This window comes from Argopecten irradians, chromosome 13 (genome assembly GCF_041381155.1).
Source record: "Argopecten irradians isolate NY chromosome 13, Ai_NY, whole genome shotgun sequence".
Lineage (NCBI taxonomy): Eukaryota > Metazoa > Mollusca > Bivalvia > Pectinida > Pectinidae > Argopecten > Argopecten irradians.
This window is the reverse complement of record NC_091146.1, coordinates 17,848,520-17,866,512: the sequence shown is the minus strand read 5'-3', so window position 1 is coordinate 17,866,512 and position 17,993 is coordinate 17,848,520. Positions and strand designations below refer to the sequence as shown.

The following is a 17,993-nucleotide window of genomic DNA, read 5'->3' as shown; positions in this document are numbered from 1 at the left end:
TGAAATAGATTTAAAAGTGATTTGTAAACTCAAAATGTAATACTCAGATAATAGACCAGAGTATGTGTAGCTATATCATATCCCAACCTAGTTGTTATGAATTCCCAGGACCCTCCAAATCCTTACGTATAATGTGGGATTCTTACAAAGTGGGTTACCACTTGTATAACCTTCTGACTATTGAATATACATGCATCGCATGCACAATCTTATCTAAGTTGTAAATAGTATGTTGTGGTGGTATCGACTTCTCACGTGACATCACTAATCAAATATGCATTTGTATGTTGATGGTGTTATTTAAAAAAAAAGAAAAACATGATGCCAAAAGATGTTACAGAGAATTATCGATTAAGAAGTCAGTGCACAGAAAAAAAACCCTTGAAACCATGAGTAAGTGCAAAAAGGTTATTTGTTTGGTTCTCGTGTTGCATAAATGCCTATACTAAGGTTCTGGAATATGTCGAACTTGATAATTTGCCAGGAAAGAAATCAGCCAGTGAACTTTGAGAATTTCTTAACGCATTTTTATATAGTGAGATCGATTGTTTTATGAAGGTTCAGGATCAGGTCCAAGAATAAAAGTACGCAATTTAAAAGTTTGATATAAAGGTCATCTTAACATAAATAATGTTATACATTGAAGACTTGATTAAAATTCGCTTTTCTCAAATACACACATTCATCTAACATATTGTATATATAGTTTATGAAACAAAATCCCGGATTGCATGAACAACTTTCGATAATATAGTCGAATACACCCTATTCCTCGAACAGAAATATATTTCATTTTCTTTATTTGTGTGTGTGTGATTCGGATTCAAATATCAAACATCACTAAACGTCCAATTCCTTCAACAGAAATTGTTCTAGGTATGAAAAAGAGAGTGAATTAAATGAACTTACCCCAGGTAGTGTTTTTTGTTCGTGTAATGCTTGCTGAGCATTCAAAGCACTGTCTCTACTGCAGTATGTAAGGAATGCACAGCCTGAAATAATATAATAAAAGGATATTGCATAATTTTTTATCTAAAATGAAAGTAGAAGTGAATATCAACAACATAAATTTTCTGCAGTATTAGGCGTTGTGTAATACTAATATAAAAAGTAATGATGGTAATTGTATATAAAAAGTATTAACCTATAATATGTCATTAAATGTAAAGTATAGCTAAAACGAAAGTAAAATTTGTCTTAAGGTATCATCGGGTGCTAATATTACCTAGTGATAATTGCGAATGGGAACTAATAATTAGGTTTGTTGCATCATTCGCAGCTTTCTAAGAAGGATTGCTTTTCGTTATTCTAGAAGTTTCAACACGAAACATTTTTTAAAATAATTTCTATGAAGTAAAATGTCCATTTAGATAAGATAAAAAATATTTTTTATATATTGCTTGCTAATTTCGATGGTACCATTCACATGCGTTTGTGTAAAACGTTTCTTAAGATAGAAAACGCATTGGTATAGCAAATGTTCTTCAGGATGTGACGACAAAATATTGTAGATGTCGACATTTTATGGTGTGGTTATGAATACATGATTACTTTTTCAATAAGTCAAAGAATATTGATAAAGGGAACCATACAATCAAAAACACCTCAATCACTGCCATGGCCATCGTGTGGCAAGATTCACAACGTTGTATATTGACCTGACAAAATGGATCATTTATCGTCAAGTGATGAAATATTAAACAATATAATGAATGACCAACATACTAACAAAGGAATTTTTAAAGCAAGTTGTCTTAGATCCCACAAGTGATTATACAGCTGCTTTCGGCAGTGGACTTTATCTAACAAAGGAATGTCACAAGTAGTAAATATATCAATTACGGACCTTATTGTAGGTTGATATGGCGTTATACTACCCCGGTAGAATTACTTAATCAACGAGGACATATAACATCATATTGACCGAATTAAAAGTTTTTAATTTTATATGAAATTTTAAGTTTGCAGAAAATGTCATTATCGGCATTAGAAATGATAGCTTTTTACATAGATGCGTTGGTTAAGCGTATATATTTTTGTTATTCAAAGTACATAAGAGGTTACATGGAAATTGCAGAGCTATCATCTTTTGATGTTATGGGTATAAATATTCACGAGAGAGTTCAGATGTTTACAAACAAATGCATGTTAAAGTTGGCCTGCATTACACGTTTTAAGCCGTTGATGCCAAAGAAACTGTACATCTCGGCTTACTCATTTTAAAATAATGCGATATTGACGTTGTCTGGAGAGGAAGGAGTTTATATTGTGAGTTCTCCAACTCTATTTTAATTAAAACAACGGGCAGGTTATGTAATATGTTAACGTTTTTATATATAGTGAACTTCCATATAATTATATCGGGCAAAAAGAAAAGTATGGGTATCGCTGCTGAAAACAGTTCGAAACCGTTGGTGGTGCATATTTTCATGACTATTCCCTATCTTAGGTGAGAATCGTGCTGCAGCGTCAGTGCAATTTTCAGCTGATCTCATGAATGTTTATCAACATACTATTTTCGTTTCGTCGTTAATTCATATATTTTACAAAATGCTTCACTTTGCAACTAGCATTTCAGCTATCCGTAGTGTTGTTAACCCAAAACATTCACCTATAAACCGCAAATCATGGAATGCGGTTTGTAGTTCTATCTATGTTGCCGGCTACTACGCTTTCTTTAACTCATAACAAAACACTCCATTAGGCCGACTACGCTGTTTAACACCAACGTGAATAGGGATTCGTGATCTTGGTTTTTTATTGTAACAGATAACGAATTGATTCAGAATGTAATTTGTATTTTTCATCAATTTTTCTTTGCTTAATCTTATTCCAGATACGGGAATCAGGTCAAAACTACATGCCGTCAGAGACGGCAAAAGACAAAGCGGCAAGCGTAACGTGATACATTTTATCTGAATCTTGAAATAACGTCATCGTAGCTTTTACATCACAGGGGAGATTAAGGTAGTTCATTCGTGGTGATTGTCATATTTTCCGCATTCAGTCAAGGACAATATTGCAAACCATTGGACTCGATTGTGCAATAAGGGTATATAACATGGGTTTTGAAAGAAACAATTATGGGTTGAATCTTATGTTCGATTCCATTATAAATTTCCTGATTTATTAATAACGATATATCGATATGACATTACCAATATTAGGAATATAAAACATAACATATTTCATAACATTTTGAAATATTGAACAAAATTAACCATTGATGTTAAAGATTCGCAGACAAATAAATCAAATCAATACAGTTCTAGTTTACACGTAGCCGAAAAAAGACTAGCATTGTTGCGCCGATGCACAAGCATGTAAGCTTTCTTGTCATGATAAGCCATGTCGTTGCGCACAGTTATTTGGATATCAGATGGATTGGGGTCGTCATTTACTAGGCGAGTTGACGTTTGTCATCTCCATAAAAACAAACTCATCACTTTAAAGTCTAAGATTATATCCATATCAGTTCATGAGAATCATATATGTGACGAAGTGACGTGTATAAAATCTATCCAAAAAATAATTCCATCACTTTTAATCATAGTTTTATAACGACACTTTTGAGACGTGCTGACATTTTAAAATTATCAATTACCATTATCTTAATAATCAAAACAGCTGTTCACGACATGCGTAAAGTTAAGACAAGCATTTGAAAGACATTTAATAAATATTAAAATAAATCAACATTTTTTCATCTTATTTCACATCAATTTTACAATCAAAATGAATTTACATTGACAATATTAATATTTTTGGATAATACTGACAGTCAGTGCATGCGTATTGCGAGATGAGCGATAAATTGCAAAGCTGCACTGATTGCTCGACCAAACATGTTATTATGATTTTCTGTATGACTACATACATCCCCATCAGTAAGGCATGCTCTTGTCTCAGACAGAAGATCGATTGTTCTAAATTACTACAATATAGAGCATATTTAGTTTTCTGTCTGCAGACTAGTAAAGTAAATACATATTTAGTCCCGGGAGCCATTATTTTACCAGAGGTATAAAGTGCGTGTAGCTTCTACAAATCATTTGGTTCCTTAACGGAAGGCATTGAGCTTAGTATACATGGGGATCTGATGCAATGATAAACTGGGTCATTCAGAATATAGAACTTTTCGTAACCAAGTCATCTAAGAACTTGTTCAGAAGGATTAGTGTTTAATATCATTTTCCATTGTTTAATTAGCTCGTTTTATGTAAAATACAAAGGCATTGTATGTCTGTATAACAGCGTTATAAATGTGGCAGACATTTCAAATCAGTCTTTTGTTTGATTACTCATCCTCGATACTCCTGGGGTTCCCATCACATACGATCTCTACACCCATGGACTATCTCATAGTAAAACTTATGCCAGTTTAGAGGAACAAAACTGAACCAATTAAAGACTAGCAAAAATTTTCTTTGAAGACTACAGTACAGTCAATCACAGTGTACTGTTAAACGGCTGTTTTGATGAACATTAAAGCCATTAAAGGACTAAATTACATGTTCTGTTCTGTTGCCTCCAGTTTTACTATGGATGTAGAGATCGTAAGTGATAGGAACCCCTTGAGTATCAAGAATGGTGCTTACTTCATTGTAGGTATTCATGTTTTAGCGGTTTTGTATATGAATTTTGTAGTATAAAACATGTGTAAGACTGATATTGTGTGTTCAGATGCCAAACATATTAATATCAAGTTTACTAAAAAAAGTCAATATAAACAGTATATATACAATAGCCGCTATACAATGATACTGTGTTGCATTCTATCAGCTATGTAATCTAATAGTCATGTTTTTAATAAAAGTATGAAACGTTAAGATATAGTCATAACCCTGTATCATTGTGCATGTCTGGGCAAATTTATGAGACTTTGTTTGTAAAACGATTTCTGGAAATACTGTCAAACATATTAATCAGCACTAATAACAGTATTTCATAGAGCTGGAATACATGAAAAGGAAAAGGTAGTTCCACCTTTGATCGTATAACCAAACACAAAAACGTTCACGAGATGTTTTAGATCAGGTCCCTGTGGTAAACATTTACGGTTTTCTATAAAATATTCAAACTTTTTTTCTTTGTTACCCGACACCATGTCGCCATCTAAAAATAGAACGCCACCTTTGTCAACTCTAGACCCATGAGACATGAAAGGAAGGTAACCCAGGTACCAAATATCAATATATTCTTGTCTAATTGACATTTTACCGGTATGAGATGTTATATATTTCATGTTTTAAAAGAGACTAACTAAAAATGTTTCTCCAAAATGCAGAATCAACAGTGAAATATTACGCACGCGATCAATTGGAACAATTGCAGTATATATAAGTATGATAAACCGATAAACGCATGGGTTAAGGAAGTACATGTTCTGATGACAATATTAGGAACCTTTGATTTGGTTTATACCAGTATGGTGTTTTATTGTCCTGGTAGAATATAAAATTACGGTATCTAATTATGTATACGACCATAATTTAAAAAAATCAGAAAATCACTCGGGCATAATTGTTTGTACTTTTTTGTAGGTTTCCAATTATTTGAAGAATATGAATGCATTTGTATATTTTTTTGTCAAAAACAAACATTACAAACATTTTCTTGATATCTACTTTATTACTCATAAGACGTAAAATTTAAAATTTGTAGACGTATAATTTTCCTTATAAAAGGCCATCATATTCATATGTGAAAAATAATGACTCGCTATGAATTTTATATTTTATACGGTTCAGTTTTATTAGGTAAGTGATAGAAAACAAGTACGATAATATGCATACAGACGTTTTTATTGTGATTTGCACAATCATTTCATTGCGCCGTTAGCAGTAATAGGCACAAATTGTAGTTCTGTAGACGACACCATTATCTGTCTAAAAGTCTTTCCGGCTACAGTATTGCAGATTGGATCCTTATAAACATATGCTCGCAGGATACGAAGTAGTGAATATGGAACAAAGAAGTACTGTAATTCTAACAGTGTGGACAGAATATTGTCGAATTTTCGAGGCGTTCTGTCCCTTTGTCAAGACACAAAAAGAGAGAATAAAATAACATATTAAGAACGGTCACGAATATTTACACACATAAATAATGACCATGTATAGGACACACAGAAATAGATTAACGTTTTTCGTTTTGTCCTGCGCATGTAAACCGACAGAGTCGCAATTTCCTTGTTATATGTCTCTTGCTAGGTAATAACCTTGTCAACAATCTTTAAAACGTAATAATTGAAATATTCTCCAGTATACATGCGTCACGTTCCGCTATTCATAGATCATTCAGCCTTGGTTTCATTCATAAATAAATGTTGCAATACACCAAAAAGAGATATTGGTCCATAAAAATCTCGGTAGATTTAAAATGATTTGTAACATTATATAATCCGTATTTAACAAAAATTATCAATAAGTGTTTATTCCGTCTTTGCATAGTACAGACTTATCTCCCATGCGGGTAGGTATCTCATTGTGACGTCATTATTGTTTTAGAGTGAAACTAACGTCGTTTTCTCTGAAATGTTTGACGTTATGCTCACAAACAGATGCAACACAATTTATACCAACCCCCAAGGACAGATAATTCTGTCATATGCATAAATGGGATATAATTATTAACAATACAGGAAATTACGCTTATAACTAACCTTTTGGGCCCAATAACGATTTCTACTTTAAAGCCATATATTAGCTGTAACCATGCTCGTTATAAATATGCTTTTCTGTAATTTACAATAAACATAATGATAATATTTTATGTCAAATACCTTTATGACTAAACGATTATGGCATATGGAGATCAAACTAGAAGATACAACCTTAGATACAACATGTTCAAAGCCAACGTCCTGAAATATAAGCATTTCAAATTTCACTGAGGTCCGCGTCTGGGGCATAGATTCGTCACATTGGTCTGAAAAGCGTTTGAACGTCAAGGCATTTTAAAACCTCTGAATGACAATGAATAATCCGTGGATTGGGTTTGATGAATACAATCCAGGTTTTTGTCTCTTGCCGACTTTAATTAATTCCTACATTTATGTATGTGAACGCTGAAATTTACCCTTTTAACAGTAGCCCTTTTCAGCATAACAATGTAATGTAAATATGTCATGACCTACCCGTAGCTCACTGGAGTCAACGAGGGCTAGATCGGACAGAATCGGACATAAATGATGAAAATGCATTGCATTTAAGTAAAAGTTGGCAAATGTTATCATCTAAACAATCGTATTCAAAAATCTTTCATAAACGGCATATGCAAAACTATCTTAAGAGAATGAATTTCTGATACACTACAAATGCCCGACCCTGTAAATCGTAAATTAGTCACTTCTATTGATAGTCCTCGATGTCGTTTAATATTTTGCTCTGTTATTGTAATGTCGAATCAAAGCATTTTGTTGCAGACACTTTTGAAATACTTTTACCAATTATGAATGTTAATATGTCGTGTATGACTAAAACGATGACGAGGTTTTAAGAACATTACTTGGATGACATCGTAATGCAGAAATAACTTATTTACATTAGGACAGTAAATAATTTGTGCAGAAATGGACTTGTTTTTTGAAAATTCTGCACTAAAAACGCAGTTTCGTGATATATTTCAACATGAGCTATATTTGAGCATGATCGTTTTCTATTTTGGTATCACTTGAATATCACGTTAATTTATACATCATTAATGTTATTCTAATTTTGCACGGACGGATATCTAGATGCTTGTTAACTTGCTTTCTGTTTTTCATCCTTCCTTCATTTCACTAACTAACTACACGATTAACTATGATGTATATATATACAATTCTTAGTGCATTGCTTCTGACGAAAAACCTTGGTGAATAATCCAACATCTTAAATTTGAAATAAACATTACTTTTATTATTATATAATCAAATATGGTAACCGAGGAACTCCTAACCGCTGCGGTAACGCAATATGGCCGATATTGATCAGTGTGGTCCTGTGACATGAGATGAAGACAAACACATTATGATATGGGTCAAGTTGGTCGGCAATGATGTATGGACGGTGTCATAAAATCGAATAATGTTACATATGAAATGGTCGTCCATTTCTGTCTGTGATAGAACATTTGTATTGTGATTCTGGGATATTCCGTCATGCCCAGTTCTGTCATGAATAGAAAGGATGCTGTTGAATTTAGTATTTCATATTGAGAGACACGATCTGTTCCGAGTCACAATTAACATTTAATGAATGTCAAACAAATATGAAGGTATGCCTGTGATAAAATCCTAAATAATGGCCGAAAATATTTATTGATACGATATTCTTTTTTACTTTAACCGGTACATACATTTAACTTTCAATTTTAACAAATTTTGTTGACATATATATTATATGCAGTCTTCTTTCAAGCATAAACCATTCTATTGAACTTACAAGTAGCTATTTCGCATTTCAGGATACGCTAAAACACACAGAAAAAACCAAGTCATAACAATGATATCTGAATTACTTTATTTATTATCTTTTTTTCTAGTATATGATTGTTTTGTACATAACACACTATTAATATAATATGGAGTCATATCTAATGTCTAAACATGATATGAAACATTTGTTAAGCACAATTGGTCCAACACAAACATTTCTCAGTATCAATGCATACAAGAAAATGATAACTTTGGAAAGCGTACGTTAACTTCTATCAACGTTTCTACTGAGGTCGGGAAAACAGTGATCCGGAACTGATATTCACCACGAATGTTGAAATCAGATCTTCTGGAACGCCATTTTGACATCCATTCCGAGTCTTGCGTTTCAGAGATGGAACATCAGACACAATACAACTTCCGGGACACGGAAGCCCATGCCGCCAGTTGATCTGCATGCTATAGAAAACCGTTCCCCGCTCTAACTGGGCGACATGGTTTGGCTGTATATGTCGAGATGAGGAGGCACTGTTTATGTCGATATGTCTTTTTAACTTTATCGTAGGATCGATGTCGACTCCAAGTCAGATATCGATCATCATTCCATCGTTATACATTGTCCCTTAAACAAGTTAGCCTGCCATTTAAAACCCATCAACGGTCCATCTAGCCCCGCCATAGCCCAAATGACCAAGGCATTCTATTGGCAAGAACGCCGCATCGGAATCTTAATAACAGACATATCGGTTGGATAAGATCTCTAATGGGAGGCGCGCCATACCGTGTTCATTCATTCATTAAGTCTCGTACTTCCTCGTGTTAAACGTGAATAACATCTAGACGAACATATTGATTTTGTCCTATTAGTACTTGACTATAAAAAACCTGCTTGGTAGCCATAACCCTTAGGGATATGCCTTATTCTATTAGTTTGCATGATAGCTCTGCATTATGCGGTAATTGTTACTCTTCAAACGAAAGTAAAAGCAGGCAGAAGATGGCCGTGATTTTATGTCACGTGACAGATGCCCGGATTTTACGCACGTGGTCATGAAGTACAATGGATGTTAACCGTGTTACATGTTTAATATCACCGCGACATCTCCATACTTAATGGATAACAGTTATAATTCAATTTCGAACAATTCTTTGTTTACTTTATTTTGAAGTTATGGGATCATTTAATTTTTATCTCTGCAAATATACTGAAACGGTGGGTACAGTATTAATCACATATTTTCTATATAGGCGTTTAGATAAATGGTGTTGACGTATTTCTGTGTTTGAATTTTAAATGGACATACAAACTAAAATAATGAATGAACAATTGGTTAAGCATACTCTGAACACAATAAAAAAATATTTTAGTTGTCAATTCGTTTTTATATGCAAAGAAAATTTCAAATACTAGTACTTTGCAGAACAATCGTAAACATAGTTACAGAATACAAAACTATGGCTGATATACATACACTAGCTTTACGTGATTAAGGATCATTGTGGCCATGCCGCAGTTTCGTAAGCAATTTTCGTCAATTATCTAGAAAAAAAATCTCCAATATCCCGGTCCCTACTATGCTAAAGATCCTAAAGGAACAAAGCGTTCCGGGATTAGCCTGATAATAAGGTACAATCCCGAGCGATCTTAAGTGTCGAAGTCAATTTAAGAACATGTATGATCATGAATAACGAGCCTTTACACGTGATTTTAGCCGTGATTTCCGAGTTATTGAGCCGTAAGAGGACTGTGGTGAGCGAGTGATAATGTATTTTATGGTACGTAGTACGCATGTGCAGAAATATTAATTACATATTGCGACATTTCCTACTTCAGTTAGATTTCAAGATGCGATGGAGTTCCATTTTAATCATCAAATGCAAAAAAAATATCAGATCATTACTATCATCGATTAAGATAATTCACCGATCAGGTAGACAATTATGATAATGATTTTGACATAATAAGCATAGCGGCAAGATAAAGGAATCCTAAGAAACTAGACTTTGATTGAAAGTGGAAAGCTTATCATTCTATGATATTAAGACGAAATCATTAAAAAGTAATCCAAGAATATGATGATTTTAAGATATTTTTTGAAAACATACATGTACATACACATACACTTGTATACTAATGTATTCTTGAAACCTGTTCTCAACAAAACAATAAACTGTGACGAAAAAATATTTCAAACCAGAAAAGCCGTTTTTTCTCCATTCTATAACTGTCTCTTGCCTAAACTAGGACATATTGTTAGAACTATCGATTCTTGCGGATTTGTTTTAAATTCCTAACAATAACTAAACTTTAATTAGTTACGGTAATTGACTACACAGGATTTTGTACTTGGTCAAATTACATCCAGACAACAATCCGAACCTCCAAAGATGTTGATGGCGATGAAACGATGAAAGTGGATTTGATTATGAATCAATTATGAAGTTGAACATAAGGGGTCTTTTTTCTGTAGTATAATATACCAGTGTTTCTAATTATTATCGAAAAATGAACCAATGAGTATAAAATATTCAAGGGGAGAAAACATATAGGTAAATGCGACTGTAATAAGCTTAAAGCTAACTCTTCAACTCTATACCAATTTGAAAATTTCAATTTTAGTCTTTTATTAGATAATTGTTAATCCGCCTCACGTAGATACATTAAAAAATATCAGAAAAATAATGATGACGCATTATTGTGAAAGTATGTTCTGGTAACACTATGATGCATAGAAAGCAAAAGCATGACTGACCCAAAAATCTTGATCAATACGCGTTTGCACGATGTAACAAATTATACGAAACTAAACAGGCTTAGCTTTATGAGAACAAGCATCACGTTTTGATGTCAGCCCGGCTAATGAGAAACGTAAGACGCGATATTAACAACGTCTAGTAAAAGTATTTTACTATAGAGCTCTACTCCCAACGGACAGGAGCTAATCAATCAGGTGCATTTCATTGCATGTAAAAAGCAGTATATACGAAACTAAACATGCTAGCTAATTATTAGAACAGCCATTTGCAATGGAGCCACCCTGGGCAATTTTGTCTTGAAATTAAACCTTTCATTTATGTCATGGTTGATATACTAATGTGTGGAATGGCATGTAAATGGGAAACGGCGGCTTCAAAAAACATGTTACTGCGAAATATTAATGCCCTATTATTAATATATTTTGTTATATATATTTTTTGAAAGGTATCTTTCACGTATCTGACTTAAAGTTTAACACTTCAGCCCCTCTGACATATATTTATATTTCCACCCATCCAATATGGATTTTTTCATTCACGAACAACACAAATGAAAATTAAACAAAAATAAAATGTTATGTTAAAGCCGAGACTATGTTAGAGATATTGAGGATCCACATTCCCAAAATACAATGTTTGTCTGTCCGCTTTGTTTGAGCTTATTTGGTTTAAGTCAATTTTCCAACTTGCAACACGCCAGATGTTGATTTCGTGGACAGATGATATAACCGAGTATAAAAATTTCTAAAACCAATAATACATATGGTATCATCTTTGAATGAGTGATTTATGATTATAAAGCTAAATCATAACAAGGTTGGTTTATATGTTATCAGGATCGGTCTGATAAAGATGAACATTAAAGATATAATGAAAATTTCCAATTATCTCCTAAAAGGAGAATCAGAGAATGTCGATGTCATTGACACGTTAAGGTATGTAGTTGTCAATTGACTATTATATTGACGGACTGAGATGGCAACCTGGGGAAACTGGCATGTTTCTGTCAAGATAACATTAATAACATGTCATACCATTTCAAATAGGTTATGTTCTTTATTTTACTTCGGATGTCTGAAGTCCGTTCACCACTCTTATCAGCTTGACTGTTTTAATGCCATACAAATAAACAGTCAAAATCATTTTCCCGGATCGAGGTGCTGGGGCGAACCTGTTGAACTGTCTCCTGACTGCGTTGGTCGTAACAGTTAGAGAGAAACAGTTGATAGGACTGGTCCCAATACCGCGGGTGCAAGGTTTTGAAGATATATCATATAATAAATTTTGTTAGTACCTAAATTAATCGTTGTAATATAAGCGAAACCTGTCTCTGTTTAGGATTTGTGTATTAACAATATCACATGGAAAAGAAGTCAAAGTATTTTATTTACATTAACATTCTTCTTCTTCTTTTTCTTCCTCCTCTTCTTCTTCTTCTTCTTCTTCTTCTTCTTTTTCTTCCTCTTCTTCTTCTACTTTCTTTCTTTCTTTCTTTCTTTCTTTCTTTCTTTCTTTCTTTCTTTCTTTCTTCTTTCTTTCTTTTCTTTCTTCTTTCTTTCTTTCTTTCTTCTTCTTCCTCTTCTTCTTTTTCTTCTTCTTTTCTTCTTCTTCTTCTTCTTCTTCTTCTTCTAATAGGTGTATTTCTTCGGCGAAGATAGTTTTTGTCACATTTGAGTCACCATGCTAATGATGTAAAGCTTCTTAGATTATGTAATGCTCTTCAAAACAATAGGTATACTACGTGTATAAATTAGATAATAAACAGTTCATTTCAAAATATTTATTGCCAACAGCAGAAGTATTACATTTATTCATACAAGAAGGTATATATTACATATTAACAGTAATGAAGTGGACAACGGGCTAGGCCTATACTAGTCTTTTCCATAATAAACTTGTGTTTGATACAATACAGGAGGATAAGATAACTCGAATGTCTATTTATAGTTTGAAGCTTTTTATTTATCGCGATGGTAATTTATACTGTATTCAAATAAACTTAATTCGAATGCTCGGAACGCTTGACGCGTTATCATCTTACTACACACATTGGTTTTGCTAAGTTTAACTAATTGGACTCTTATCACTTGGTACCTGATATCACTTGTACGGCACTATTATTTCTGTTGAGGATTGAATGACGTCATATGATGATATCCCGCGCTAACGTTATTTCAGCGGGAAGATTTCAAAGAGTCACGTTCCATCACCACCAATCTCTCCCAGGGTTCATTGCCGTCCCCACATTCACCTCTTTCAACGGCTCACGGACTGGCTGTCCGATGACCTCGGACCACAGAATATTACGTCATGACGATTGTTTAATAAATTGCGACCCCTTTATTGATGACGTCACAGTGATTGTTTTTGAAAAGTGGACGTCGTATGCAAATCGTGACTATAAACATAGAAGTAAATCTAGTGAAGTCCACTATTGTTTGGTTTGATATTGAATGATCATATTATATTATGTCAGAACTGACAGTTGTTTACAGAAAAAGGATACAAAAGGAAACTTACAATATGTATTTGAGATTATGTTATGTGTCCGAAATCAGTTTTTCAAGAATCTTGAAACTTCGCTGTGCCGTTTACAGAGGTAAAATTATGGGGACCGCAATACATCCTGGGAGAGATTACATCACCACTATAGATCTATACTAGTCCAGCACCAACGTTATCGGGTGTCACGTGGTACATGTATATTAATTAATTCCTTTGGTATCTGCAGTTATAAGTTGCTTTTTTTCTCATTTTCAGACTATTTTTATATTTACTTTGAGTTATATCACAAACCCGTCAGTTTGACCTGCGATGCACAGTTATTTCCATAAAAATGTAACTTACATGTCACTCCTTTGTCGGACCTTAAACAGAATTACATCCATACAGATATTGACTGTGCTGATAGGTAATCTACATGTCCATATTGAAACAAACTAAACCTGTCCGAAAACCAAAAGACTTGCATAATTCATAGCGGAAAAGAAAATAGAGTGTCTAATTCCAGACTTAAGGACGGGTCTATTGATTCCGGCTGCTAGAAAAAGCCGAAACCCCTTCTTAAAACATCGAAAGTAATGACTCCGACTTTTAAGTCTGGCATGTAATGGTTATTTATTTAACAAGATGCTGCATCTTGTCTAGAATCCGGGTCAGTGTTGTAATTTAAGGATCTGCGTTCAATTAGGTTTTGAAATGCATTTAGTTCCGGAGTTCGACTCATCAATTACACAAGCCGTCTGACCACAATGCTAATTTCGTGCCGGTTATAAATCGACAGTAACTGGGTTATTGCTAATGCTTGTACGCCGTGCACATCAAGGGAAAGGTTTATGACGTTAAAAGGTGAGCAAAATTATTTCTGAGGAATACATTTTCAGTTATTTAAGAGAACTCCCTACATTAGGCCACGAGACCGAAGTATTTTTATGACACTAAACAAACATGACGCTATTTGCATGCCCTACAACATTAATGAAACTACATTCCGATACATTATACATAGATAACTTTTATATCCAAGAATATTGTAACACCAACCACCCCCCTCCCCCCCCCCAAAAAAAAAGAAAAAAAAAAGAAAAAAGGAAAATGACAATAGAATAATGTCTTCTTGAAGTCACAAAAGATTAATATTGTATCATGCAGCGGAAAGGAATCTAAAATGTATATTAAGAAAGTGATTTTGTTAATAAGGTCTACACTGGAAACAACTGAAATTGATTTTCTATTGTACAGTAAAATGCTGCTGAGGCTACTAAATAACATACGAAGGGATCTAGACCCTGTTGGGAATCATAAGCTTAGCCATTCTCCACAAAATATTAAGTATTTGTTTTATTGTCTTCATCAGAAACAGCAAGTGACTCGTTCCCTTCATCTTGGCCATAGTTATACATTTTACTTTGACCCCGTGACCCCTGTCACTACTAGTCGTCAGATACTATCAACATTGTTTGGCGCTTCAAAGCTATAGGACGTTTACCAATCACTACAAAGTCCAAAACAGACGGTGACCATCACTGTAGTCTTGTTAAACTTATAAATACCTATCATTATCTGCAGTTGTATAGTCAGCAACGAGTGTTGTCGAAAACGTTCTCCGTCATAATCATAAACCGTCAAAACATATAAACACAAACATACATCAAGATCACAATGATTCTTGTAAGCAACACTATCAGCAACTGTTTGTTAAAGCGTGTAATGGAGTAGGATTATGTGAAGAATGTCGTAAAAGTTTGAGAGCGGAATGATGAGAGATGTTTCCCTAAAGAACAATAAACGAGGACGGTGAGTTACAAAGCTACGCGGAACATAGATCATGTTTCTGATAATATCCCCCGTGTTACAACTACGAACAACCACGTCAAAGAATAGGTTCATGGAAGAAGTGGAGTTTTCAAAAATGACGCTCGATTTTGTTTCCCGTTGATTAAGGTTATTGTAAAGCTTAAAACCTGGCCTATTTTCAGTTGTATGTTTTAAGGTTTAAATAAGAGAAGTTTAAGGACATGGTATCTACAGTTTTAACACCTGATGGTCGATTCTCTATTACTGTCTCACAATCATGCTATTTTAAAACTCCAAACCTAAAAGGAGGGCCTTGCTCTAGTGGTGGAAGATCGGGGCATTGCGGTCCCTTGCAATTGCATTGTAAGACACTTACATACATTTGCAATGATATTTTACATGTGCAATGCAATGAATAGTAAGTCTTTTTAACAGTATAGGTAACTAAATCATCAATTCCAATTCAATCGTTGGCAACTTTGAGAGGGAATGCACGTAATCCAGACTAGGTAATTGTCATTCTATCAATATCATGGAATTTGCACTTGTTGAGTTAGTAGTCAAATGTATTCATAGATTCGGTAATGTGAATAGTCAATCCAACCACATTCAACATAATATTACGATATTACGAAAAAATAAAAAGCCATTTTAGTAGCACAAGTGTAGAATGCTATCTCGTGCAGGTGTTCCAATCCATGGTTACCCGGATGATGTTGATAAAGATGTTTTATTTTCCCACGGTAATCGCCCCAGGTAAATGTATCCAATTAACAATTAGAAAGGTTTTTGAGTCGGTCAGACTCCATGCAGCTTTACGTCGTGTTGGTGTGATGTTTAATACAGTAATGAAGATCACATGGAGATGTTTATTATCTTAGATATATGACGTCAAAACCCCACACATTCAGTACAGGAAAATAATTCCTCAAGGTCCTGGTTTATATATATTGCTAATTACTGGTGTTAATAAACCTGTTCCCATCGATGTCTGACTAAGAATTCATTCCTTAGAAAATCTCTCCGAAATTATGACGTAATGTTAAAATAACGCGTGTCTTCACGTGCTCGATAGGGGAGATAATTCCAAAATATGCAAATACAGAATCAACATATATCAGATTTACTTTTAGAAGGTTATTCCAGTAGATGATGTGACTGAATATATCAGTTTAGGAGATTTCTACAGGAACTTGAGAAAGGCAACGAATCTTCCTATACGAAGTGTCTGAGTTTTATCCTTTGTTCATTAATACTTGTTGTGCTATAGAAATATGTGTAAATACTTCAGCTGATCACATAGATAGAAAACTGTGAATTCTGAATTTAAACACAGCATCAGAGAAAACGACATACAGGTGTTCAATTATACCGGAGGCTTAATGATGTTATTTTTCACAGGATTTAAACGTGAACGGTGTACTAATTAAGAAATTGCCATTTCAATGAATGTTGAAAACACTCAACAGGAGGTTGTGGCTTATTTAAAGGCTATAGTAAAGCTTAAATAGATATCCTCTTTACCGGACTAAAACACGAAATGATATATGCAATTTAAATATATTGAATAGAACTAGCATTGTTATCACATATGACAGGTGCTAAATCCACTTTCGTAAAAGTTGTACATCAAACTAAAATTAATTTGGGGTACACGAGGCATGCACATGCAACTTATGCAAACATAGATGTTAAATTTAAAAAAATCAGATCAAAATATGACTTTATATAAAATTTAAAGTCTTAAAAAAACCCACTGAAACATAGCATAGCTGATCGCCTTTACAATGCCATGGGGATGCTAGGTGTATATTGGTAGATAACATATAATATCAAAGCAAAAACGCATGATTAGTAATTTACATTTATGAACGTTTCTTTATATATTTATACCTATGGCTATTGCGCGTCGAATTCGCTGAAGGATGTTTATTTTCAAACCTTAAACTCCGATGTTGTTGTTTTTTTCACTGAGAAATCAATGAATTGATGAGATCGAGGTTGACCTATGAAATTTATCAACTTTTACCGGTGATATTCATAACAGATACCCGGTGCACTGGGAAGAAAATACCTGTGATATATGTTCCATGATGACAGATTTAACGGTCTCGTATTTTCTTCCTCGTCTCGTCTTTTAATTACGTAGTTCGGTAAAGCTGTTGTCATGGCAAATGCTTGCTTGTTTATGACATAGTATGATATTATCAATAGTTATGTCAGCTTTCTGCAGTCTATAAATTCTAACAACGATTGATTGTTCGTTTGAAATAACAAGTGTAAAGATGTAATTTAGTACAAAATGGAGATTGTACATTATGTTTCTATTGTCATCTATAACCATACACTTATGCTTGTGTGTGCGTTAAGTATGATCGCGTTAACGACCTTTTAACAGCCTAGCACATTAGTATTTGATGTATGTACATGTGTGCAAAGAATTGAATATTATTTTGTTTAAATCATCCAAACAATTCTACTGTTATTTCACTATTTCCATTATCTTTCTTTTCTTTTTTAA

At 33.8% G+C, this 17,993-nt stretch overlaps 1 protein-coding gene across 1 annotated transcript in view; it reads right to left on the bottom strand.

Annotated features, from left to right (window-relative positions):
* The window catches only part of LOC138305656 (CUGBP Elav-like family member 4), a 103,004-nt gene that overhangs the window by 64,052 nt on the left and 20,959 nt on the right, over positions 1-17,993 (bottom strand). Inside the window, exon 2 of the mRNA XM_069245953.1 lies at positions 910-992. Within this exon, the coding sequence (XP_069102054.1) occupies positions 910-992 (83 nt within the window). The remainder of the gene's footprint in view (positions 1-909; positions 993-17,993) is intronic.